The sequence below is a fragment of the Drosophila tropicalis genome, unplaced genomic scaffold (assembly GCF_018151085.1).
Source record: "Drosophila tropicalis isolate 14030-0801.00 unplaced genomic scaffold, ASM1815108v1 contig_169, whole genome shotgun sequence".
Lineage (NCBI taxonomy): Eukaryota > Metazoa > Arthropoda > Insecta > Diptera > Drosophilidae > Drosophila > Drosophila tropicalis.
In genome coordinates, this window is record NW_027172614.1 from 13,334 (window position 1) to 24,662 (window position 11,329).

General features: G+C 36.1%; 1 protein-coding gene across 1 annotated transcript; it reads right to left on the reverse strand.

Annotated features, from left to right (window-relative positions):
- Positions 1-1,203: 1,203 nt before the first annotated feature.
- On the reverse strand, positions 1,204-10,425 carry FMRFaR (FMRFamide Receptor). The gene is given in 3 exon segments (XM_068283783.1): positions 1,204-2,927; positions 2,929-3,869; positions 9,883-10,425. Coding segments are annotated over 2 exon segments (1,614 nt in total). The 5' UTR covers positions 3,673-3,869; positions 9,883-10,425; the 3' UTR covers positions 1,204-2,057.
- Positions 10,426-11,329: the final 904 nt, after the last annotated feature.

An 11,329-nucleotide genomic window follows, 5' to 3' on the forward strand; every position in this document is an offset into this window, starting at 1 on the left:
TCTCGATCCAGTCGTAATCTCACTTAGGTGCCACTGAGGAGGGACCAAACTGCTGACATTATCTCCAAACTGATTTATTATCGTTAAGCTTTGCCAGAGACTTTACGCCTACTACGCCCAAACACAACCACAATACGGAGCTCACCTAATTGTTTTTGTTCGTCTCAAAATTGACAAAGACCAGGCCGTGGATACCTTTTTGTAGCATGCTTATTTGTACATTGCTTCTTTCGTAAATTTAACTTGTTTTTACCCAACCCTTGATATAATTGTGCACTCCAATTGGCTTAACTTGTTGGCTGATGTCCATATTTTATAAACTTAATTAGCACGTCCAAAGCAAAGAAAAAGGGGTTAGTTTCCATGGAACTTGTGAACAATAATACTTATACGACGTGGTGTTCAACGGAAATAGGCACACACTTACATATGTATATTTAAGTCCTATAGGCTTCCCCATCTTATTATTCCATGTATGTGAATACACAATATTTCCCCCGATGAGTACGCAAGCAAAACATAAGTAATTGCGTTGAGTTAAGAACTTTGTTTGTTATCCGTGTATTATGAATATTCCTTTGTGTTTCGCCTTGGCATTATCATCATTACCATCAACTCGGTGTTGGCCTCAACGTGCTAAGCATTGCAAATTGGCTTGACGAATTGTTTGAGATTCATGCATTTCATTGAACTGGCGGTGTCTTGAGTAATTATCTAATCCTATTTGTCTCTTGCAAATTGAATTTTAAGTGTGTCAAATTTAGAATATTTACTTGTGTAGATGAACGCATTTCGTTTGCATTTCAATTGAGAATGACTGGAAAATGTTTATGGTATCATCAGTATTTATTTTTAGTCGGATTTCGGTCTCACAAATGTTTAAATTGAGTTTTTAGCATTCTGCTAGATAACTATACAAATTTAAATCTAAGCTATGACTAAAAATCATTAATTAATTTATGAATTTATGCTTTGCATAAGATTTAATATTTATATAAATATATACAATCACTTACATTACTAAACATATACATACATTCATATATATGTATATATATATATATATACATTTACAGATATATATTAAGGTTTGTTTTTGCAGTAAAGCAATGAAAGGGTTATATTATTCCTGTTGTGAACACCTGAAAAATGTCTTTTCCATTTAATTTGCTTAACATTTTTTTTTTTAACTTTTTATTTAATTTGTAGTTGTTTTGTAGTATTTGAAATTGAGCTACTCTTTTCCTAGTTTGCCTAAAAACTTTTGTTTTCTTTGTCAACTTGACATATTAAAAAAATATATATATATAAAATGAAGTTCTAGATTCAATGGATAGAAATAAAAAAGAATGAATGAGAAAAGTAAAAGTTCGATTAACTTAAATTATGGCCAATCAGAAGAAGCAAAGGAAAATCATTTATCAAGGCTCCGCTGATAGATGGCACAAACTGAGAAGGCTTTTAATTAAAGGTCTAACAAAGTTTCGCAAATAAAAAAGTTCAAAAAGTTGAAGAAATGCTTCAGCTACCAGGGATCGGACCCTTTTGTTGCTAAAAGTTTGCATTTTGTTCGTTATTTCGTGGGCTAAATTTAGTGCAAAATTGCGGCAAATTCAATTGATTGAAATTATATGAATGAGAAAGAGTTTTTAGATTAAAATCAATTGAAATTAAATTCTTCAAATGCAGTCGTGAATGATGGGATGGTCTCTGTAATTCAATACTCTAGTTCATTTTAAAATGAAATCGCCGTTGTTTGGATGACTGATTGCAAACTTAGGATTATTTCAACTGTGAATTGGAGTACCTAACGAAATGCTTAACTTTAGATTTTAAGATAATAAGAAAATTAATTGTTTCTGTTTTATAATATAGTATATATATATAAATTGTGGATAGATTAAGAGTCAAAGAAGAAGTAGTAGTATGAGTTGAAGTAGAAGTTGCAGAAGAAACACTTAATGCTTATCACAAAGTAACGCTACGCTTAGAGCGCTTAGTTTTCGATTACAGTATCTATTTGCTGTAGTAGACTATATCTATGTTTCTATATACACTCAAAATCCCGATGAGACATGACCGAGCTTCTTATTATCCACCGATGTCCAATCGTAACCGAGTGCCGTATTATTATTGGTTGCAGAATTCGTGGTGGTCGAGGCCGAACGTTGCATCTCCCTAGCCGGATAATAGACCACTGGGCCAGGCGAGGGTGCTCGATTCCGCTTAATTTTGATCAAACCCGGCGATCCGGACACTTGGGTTAGTCGCACATTGTTCAGTGAATTGTTGCCGCTACCTCCGCCCCCGCCCGTGGCCACCAGATAGGTGGTCGTTGTGCTCCGCTGAGTGCCGTGCCTAGAGAAGCGGCCGGATGAGCGATGGTTCATGGTTCCATCGCCGTTGTTCGATATTGAGCTCTCGTAGTGTATAAGATCCGGTTGGTCACGACTCAGGCGTCGTTTGAAAAAAATGAGTAAAAAAATGCGCTTGAATTTCTCGCCAAAGATGATGTAGATAAGAAAATTGACGCTGCTATTGATCGTGATAAGCAAATTGGAAATTTTAGTGACTTTATGATCAATCAATTGATAGAAAGCTTCCGAAATGTTCAGAACCAGAGGCAGAAAGTTAAGCATGAAGAAAACTATGACAACGCATAGCAGCATGGTGGCCAGGCCAATTTCCCGTTTCTCTGATCTCGATAGACGCTGACGTTCACGATTTGCCCTCTTCACCTGTCTGTAGATAAGACAATTGAGAATGGCCAGCGTTAGAAATGGTATAATATAGTTGACAATCAAATAGCACCAATGTATATATACATTGATATATTTCAGGTCTCTTCTCAGTCGCGAGGGCCGCACACAGTGCAATATTCTATCCGTATCGGGTAGCTGATATGTCACTGTCAGCACTTCCCAAAAAGCGTGGCATATTATAAGCAAGGGCGAAGCACACGCAGACGATGAAGTATATCTTGGCCCTGCCATAAGTGCACAAGGCACGAGCTCTTAATGGATGACAAACAGCCACATACCGTTCCAGTGTCACGGTGAAGGTCATATAAATGCTAGCTGTTTGGGCTATCATGCCGATGGGGAAAATAGCTGGCGAAATGAATGGATACACATAGTTGTAATACCCAAAAAAGTGCCCAGTATACGGATAGATCGAGGGGATGCCAAATAGTAGCATTGATGTAATGATTAGCATAGTGTCGCAGCGCGCTAGTCCTGTGAGTAAATAGTTTATACTCGATCTCATCTGCGGACGGGACAATATGATCATGGATATGACATTACCAAGTATACCCAAAATGCCCACTATATTAAGCATAACACCGCAGACCCAAAATTCAATGCGATTGTTCTCTAGCATAGGATTGTAGGGATCCTCACACATCCGCGTCCAATTTGGGTCCATGCCAAGATCATCGTCGTAATGCGGATACATAAAATCCGTTTGGGTGTCAGTGTAATTGTGCGGGGCCATTGAGGTGCTGCCATTGATGAGTAGAATTGTCGATGGTGTCAACGTTGTCTCATCGGTTAAATCATAACGCATGGCCTCATTAGCTGTTACACTATCCAAAAATTGATCTACACTAATAGGGCTCAGCTCGTAGTCGGTGGGCGGCAAAAGTAGCCGGGCAGCAGTCGAAGAGCTCATTTCGGATCTCTTTGGCCAAATTCTAGTCAACTTTTGCTAGCATTTAAGGAACATTTATATCGCCAAAAGTTTTCCTAAAGAACATAAATTCTTTTCTCTTCTTGGTTTCGGGTCGCCACACCTGAACGGCGTCCTTCGCTGCGCTCCGCACAGTGCACGGTTAAGACCTGCTTGCCACGCCTCGTTGACACTTTAAGCTGTAAAAGAGGAAATGAAAAATACAAGGTCATTGAGTACAAGTTTGCTGTTGCTGTTGCTGCATGGTTAGTTATGACTAGGTGTAAGTGACTTAGCATCTTTACTATGTATATATCTTAAAGTATCTCAAAACTGTCTCAAAAGTTTTCTTATACATACGTATACCATTCAGTATTTAATTTGGCTACAATGTTGCATTGCCTTTTATTGCAAACTATATCTATTATCCTATCAGTTATATTATAGAATATTATGCTATCGGTGTTAACCGTTACACACACTGATTGATTTTTCCAATAGTATTTATCGGACGTTTGTTCAAGATAACTATCAATATGTATTAATATAGGAATCGCGTTTCGGTTATACATGAATAATTTTATTAGCCCGACTATTCGCTTGTACAACTGTTGCTGTTGTGAGTATTGTTGGTCCCCCCCACCTGAATATATTAATTGTCAGGTTAATTTTACTAACCCTTTCTTGTTGGTATTGTTGCTGTTGTTGGCATTGCGTGTAAGTGTCATAAAATCTCATTCCAACACCTCGCGGCACTTTACTTCCCTTTATCACACTCACCCATCAATCAATCAAGCTTAAGTGGGTAAAATCATACTCCGTCCACACAAAAAAAGGAAAACCGCCCAACCCCTACGATATCTGCGTCTAATATGGCACAGCTTAGACCTCCCTGGCAATAGGCCATCATAAACGGGTAAACAAATCAGGCAAAACACACGCACGGTGTAATAAAATATAATTTGGAAGTGATAATACACTACAAGAAATCAAATTCACATCAATTCAATAAAAGACAATCGATACTCCTTATTATGTGAAGAACCTAAGATTATATAGACAAGTGAATCGCTGGTAGGTGTATTACGAATTGATTCCCTCTTCAGGAGTAGCATATGTTGCTGTTGGAATGGTTTATTTAAAATCGAATCATTGTTATATACTGGTTCTGATTTTATTGTGGAGTAATTTATGACTAAACTAAACATAAAAACTAAATGCTGCAAAAGTTGTTGCTGATGATTGTGCGGCTACATTTATATTTGCTAGACTTACACCCACAAGCATATGAATCATGTGGCCTATGATGTATGCATGTTTCGTCGCCATTTGTTATCTATGTGGCAGCTGCAGTTAATTTTCTCCAGTTCTTTGACGCGCCCCTGCACCTCCGTCCAACTGCCTTTGTTCCTGCTCGTTTGCATGTTAAGTGGTCAACAATTTGTGGTCATTGCACCATTGAAATGAAGCGAAGTCACCAGCATTTTCTGCTGCTGCAGGTGTTACCTACATATACATATACCGGTCATTTAAACAGAGCAAATGTCGTCCTCTCCAGTGGCAGTAGTCGACCAGTATTGGACAGTGTCCTGTTAATGCGATTATAGCAATTAGAAGGCCAAATTGGAATGTTACCCGCTCTTTGGCCTGTGCTGCAGCAATTATAATTCGAATTAGTTTTTATGCGCGGACGCCCTTTTCGGACCGTTTGGCGTTTGCTTGCTTGACGATTTCCACGTGCCTGTACACTCACAAAACCACACAATTAGACACACACTTACACACAAACACACAGTACTTACACACAGTTGTATGGCCCTGACATTGGAAAATCGCCCACACAACCATTCTTAGCCATTGCCTTACTCAAACCTATCCAGCCATTTTCCACTTCTCCTTTTTCGCCATTGTCTTTTTCTGCTCTGCCATTTTGGAATGATATTACAGACTTGGCATGTATTTTGTGTTAAGCATTTGTAACAAATATTATGCTTATTATCTTGAGCCATGAATCAATCGTTGATGAAATGGCCTTTACCTACTAATGGACTTGCTAAGGATATTGCCTGAAAGAATTACTATTCTCTGTATTTTTTGATCATAGTAAGCGTATTTTACATTCGCTTTGAACACTTTAGAAATTTGAAGGGTTTTTGTTTTTGGGTGCTGCTTTGTCGCGGGGAATAAAAAACATTCAGTTCTTTTTTTTTTTGTTTTTGTAACAATGCCTTGTTTTTTTTTTTTTTTTTTTTGTTAACCAACATCAAAGAACGAAAAATGAAAAAGTAAATGACTAACAGAAGACACTTCTTTTTTTTTTTCGCTTTTCTAATCCAGCACTTAAATTGAGATTTTAATAGGGGAAAGAATGTAAAGTAACTGCGCCGATTTTGGTATACCCTAAGCATTTGATTCCAATTATAAATCCGTATAGTAAATTTAAATAGTTCATAAGTAATAGTGGCTGCAGGAAAAATAAAAATCTTTACTGCCATTGCACTAAATCCACTGAAAATTATATGAATTACATATGGATTAAACGGGATATAGCTGGTTTAAGCTGGCATAAAAAGGATTTACTCTAAATGTCCCATGAGTAATTCAGAGAGAGGGAGATAGAAGATAACGAGTACAACAGAGCGTATGAATAATAAAGTTTCATGTCCGTATTTAAATTTGTTAAATATTTTACATGTAATTTTTTATCACATTTAGCGACATACACAAGCACTGCTATGTTCGCAAGTGAACATGTTTGCATCCCTTTAAACCACTTTTTGTGCTAATTGCTTTTGAATGTCAAAACAATTAAAACAAATGTAAAGAGATTAAATGCAGGCTGCAATGCAAATAATATTTAGATTTCCGTGCCAAGATACACAAATGTGCATATGCTCTTGCCTGAGCAAATTGTGTATACGCTCCATTGAGGGTAATCCATATTACAGGAGAGATAAAACAAGTTAAAGACCAACAAGTGATTGTTCAACCAAATTGAATTTTGTTATTTTTTGAAACCAATATGGATTTAGAAAACGTTATAGAATGTTTTTATAAGTTAAAATTCCTGTCATTGTTAGTTTGCCGCTTGTTTGCCAAATTCAGGGCGCCTATTTGTCCATATATTTTAATCATTACACTGGTTTGTGGGGGGCCTAGTGGGTGGCATGGTCGGGATGAGGTTTTTGTCGTGTGCTATTTAAACTATCTTTATTTGTGCTAAGATTGGCGCTTGCTTAATATTCAAACAGATGCAAGTAGAACTGATCTGCTATTGATTGCGGTTAACCGTAATTAAATATGGACACAAATGCATTAGAGAAGGCTTTACGGAGCAGGTGAATTTAATTGCAGGCACGATCCAGTCCATTCCGATTCGTAGCCTTCACATCGAAATAATAGTTTACTGTCAAGCATAGTTGGCTGACGACCAGTGGGAGACAAGTGTCTATTGTTATAGAAATATCCTGGCTTTCTTGCGTGAAACTGGAATCCTTTTTAATTCGTCAGTAAATCGAATTTGGCTCGCAGATAGTTCATTCGTTCCCAGAGATTTCGATATTTCCCACGCCACTGTCTGCTGACCATATATCATTCGACTTTGGACACACACGCATAGAGAGCTGTTGGCATTTTTCTTAAATTTATTTAATTAAAAGCTTAAGTATATTAATTTATTTCTCTGACTGTTGGAGGCAGCTAAGCAGAGTAAATGGTTTCTTATTCTATATGCTTCCATTGTGTTTCCTACATGTTCGATCACATACACATACACATGTCTGTGCATATGTACATACAATACATACATACATATGTTTATTATCAGTAGGTACTTTGGTAAAACTACGGCTATATTTTCTCATATAGAAATTTGTTTTGCCTCAGAGAGTGGAAGAAGGAAAGACGGAATAGAATAGATAGATGAATCGAACATGCGGTTGACTTTATAAAACTAAATAAAACATACCCAACGGAATTTCGAAAATGAAAACAGAAATTATTAGAATAATTTTATATGTACACAAATCGCACATATATATCGGCGTGCGAGAGTGAAAGAAAGGCAAAAGAAAAGCTAAAGAGTGAGTGAGCTCTTACGATTTATTTTTAGTTGACAGTTTCAAGGCTCTTTTTCACAGTGAGTGTGTGTGTGTGTGTGTGTGTGTGTGTGTGTAAGTGTTCGAGCAAACATACCAACAAAAATTGGGAGAAACACGACTTGCCTGGCCAGAGTTGACCGAGTTGCCGTGCTATGTTTGACTTGATATTCGCGCTGCCTTAAGTTGGCATTAACATATTTTGTTAGTCATTTATTAATGAACATCCTGAAAGGCTTTTCAGTTCTTTTAGTCGGTCCTAACGAATCTTGCCTTGGGAATGTTTAATTGTTAAAAATTTCAGCAATTTGATTGCTCAATGGTCAGGTGCTCAAGCAGCATAAAGCAGCTGATTTATGTATACCAAGTTAAGCATCCAGCCATTATCCTTTTTATGCGTCTTTGTTTCGGGCTGTTTATTTTGTTGTTGCTATGTTGGTTACTTGACTGGTGCGTGTATGCGGCGTATATTTAAGCATCTAGACATTAAATTTCAAGAAGCATTTATGTCTAAGAATTTGTAACAGATGTTCAGAGTATTTAGCTCAAGGATAAGTTCTAAAAAAGCCTCTGTGGGTTAGTTTAGAGCTCACCTAACATAAACCACTCCACACAGATTCACTCATACATGCTCTGAACGTACGCACTGAATGGTAAATGTAGAATTTAGGATTGCAAATTTTATTTTTGTTTAGTTTTTAATTTGTTTAACAGGCTTACAAAAGTTTCGCATTGTCTATCGAGTTCTCAGATTTATCTTGCATTTTAATTAATTAAATGCAACTTGCTTAAATGTTCACTGCTTTTTGTAATCAGAATATATTTACTTATCCAAGAAAATAAAATAATATGCTAAAAAATAACAAACTTGGGTTGGCCGACATGGACGAACTATGTACCTATGTATGAATACAAATATATATTTGTAGTTCTTTAACGAATAAACATATATTTTCTATAAATCTATACTTTTTCAATCTTCTATTCGTAAACACGACTAAACTAAAAGAACATAATTAGTTTTTTGAGTTACCAGGTTGGTTGAAATGGTAAAGGTTTTCACGAAGCCGAACAATACTTCGTTTCAGTTTATATTATGTTTGTATTTTTAGTTTTTAAAACCATTAAGATCTTGCTAATATGTCGACATCGAAGACAATTAAATCAAATAACGCAGGCAATTCATCTAAAAACAAAACCGTTAAAGCTTAGTCCACAGAATTTTCAGTACACCATCCTAAGAAAATCACCAACTCCACGCTATAAATTAACACATCAAAACTTTTCAATTGTTGTCCGCCATTGGATATAAAGTATTACGATTTCAGATTGAATATCATTTTATTTATCCTTACACATATTTGATCAAGCAAATGGCACAACATTGTAGTCTATGTATATATACTCCTATCTGAAAGTCTTTTATGGCAATTTATTTGGAAAACAGCTGATTGAAGAGTTCGTTTTGTGAGGTTTAGGTCAAAATGGCTCTTGACATTTTTTATGTGTGTAAGTCCATGAATTGTATTAGAATGTACATATTCCTGTTTCATTTCATTTTATAAAAATATTGAAAAGCTTAAGGCATGATAAACTTATTGACAGCGACAATCCTAAGGGCTTTCGGTTGGTCTACCCCAAGGCTTTCACTCAAATGAGCTAAGTAATAAAAAAGCCACTTGAAATGATGTAGTCTTAAAAAACAACATTCGCACACACATACACACATATCTTAACATTTTACTGTCATTTTGTCAAATAAAAATGCGTGCCCGTTTTTTTAATAGGCTTATTACATTTATTTATTTCGTTTACCTTGGAGAATTTTAATTTACATTTCAAGTGCAATCTGCCTGGCTTGATTCCTGAAGTGCGTGAGTGTGTGTGTGTGTGTACCACGTATATATATTAATTTGTGTGTGTGATTCAGTGAGCGTGTGTCAGTCTGTCAGTTGAAATCTTCCAGTATTCCCTAGTTGCTTGAATTCTTTTTCTCTTGCCTGACAAGATCTACAGGGACCTGCCTCTGACAGTTCTCAAAGGTAATTCACTTGCTTATCATTATAAGTAGGGCTAATGGAGGGTATATTTAAGTATGTATATGTGTATCACTCACACGTGTAAACAATTTGTAGATGTTGTTGTATGTGGACGGATATAGCTGACTCTTGACTCTTCTGTTTCGTCTGATCTTCTGTTTTTCGCCTGGCTAGCATGGCTAATTTGCTGATTTGTTTTCGCGCATTTTCGTTTTCTTCCTCTGCTTTGCTTTTTGCTATTAATTCTTTGTCAATTTGTTGTTGTTGCTTTTGTTGTTCGTTCACCAAAATATATTTATTATATTTATTTATAAATTTATGTGGTCGCTGTTATATGTACATATGAAATGTATTATGTATTCATTTGTTACACTTTTCTAGGCTTTTTCAGACAGCATAATATTTAGCCATTTCATTCGTCGCCATTGTATTCTTATGTTTTTTTTTTTTTTTTATCACAGTTAACTTAAAAAACAACGGAAAAAAAAATTTAAAATTCTGTATATTTTTTTTATTAATTATAAGGAAATATTGTTGTCTTTTGCTTGAAAAACAGTATTTTGAGTTTTTCACACCGTAAGTGTATTCCGTCCAATTTCGCTTTTGGATGTGAATACTTCGAACGCTGACAGCCGACTGTGCCTCTAGCCCGAATTCCTATAGTTTTTCCGGCTGGCAACAATGTTGCTTCTGCAACATTGGGCATGCGCCATCGTCAAAGCATTTTCCCTCATACAAACAGCTGTTTTCATCCATTCATTCATAAAATGAAGAAAGCAGCTCGTTGTTCTGACTTTTTTACACCATGCACCAATCGGAACAACTGTTTAAGTTTTTAAAATAAAATTCTTCTCAAATTTTGCATAGATATCTGAATCAATTGTACAAGTTTACCAACATTTTAGTAACTTATTTTACTCAGCCAAATTCCCGTTATTTTAAATATTGCAGATAGAAATTGGTAAGTATTTAAAGGGACGAAGAGGCGGATACGCATTATTTACTCGACTATTGAAGCTGATCAAGAATATACATATATACATACATACATACATATTGGGACAGTAGAAACGTTTCATTCTATTTGTTACATACATTTTGGCGGCGTGAATAAATCATTTGATATCATGGATGAATGGCATTTGGCGCGCATTATTACTACATGCAACATTTTCATTTTCACTTGCTGCTGCTGCACTTGAGTGTGATTTTTCTATTGCTTGCGTGCGTGAGCTTGTCCCTCGTGTGTTTGTATCTAGCCTATTTATAAAGTTAAGTAAATGCCAGAGGCAAAAGACGGCAAGCAATAAACGACCCAGTAATTGAGCAACAGACAAACAGACAGACGATGAACATAAAAGTTCACAATAGGTACATATACATATGTATGTATGTATTCGTACGCTAGGAAGATAGGTGAAGCAATCGCTTCATTCTATGAAAATAAACCACTAAGTAAACATCGGACAAAAGCAAAAGTCAAAATTTACTACTTTCTCGCTCTCTGTGTGTGCAGCAAAAGCT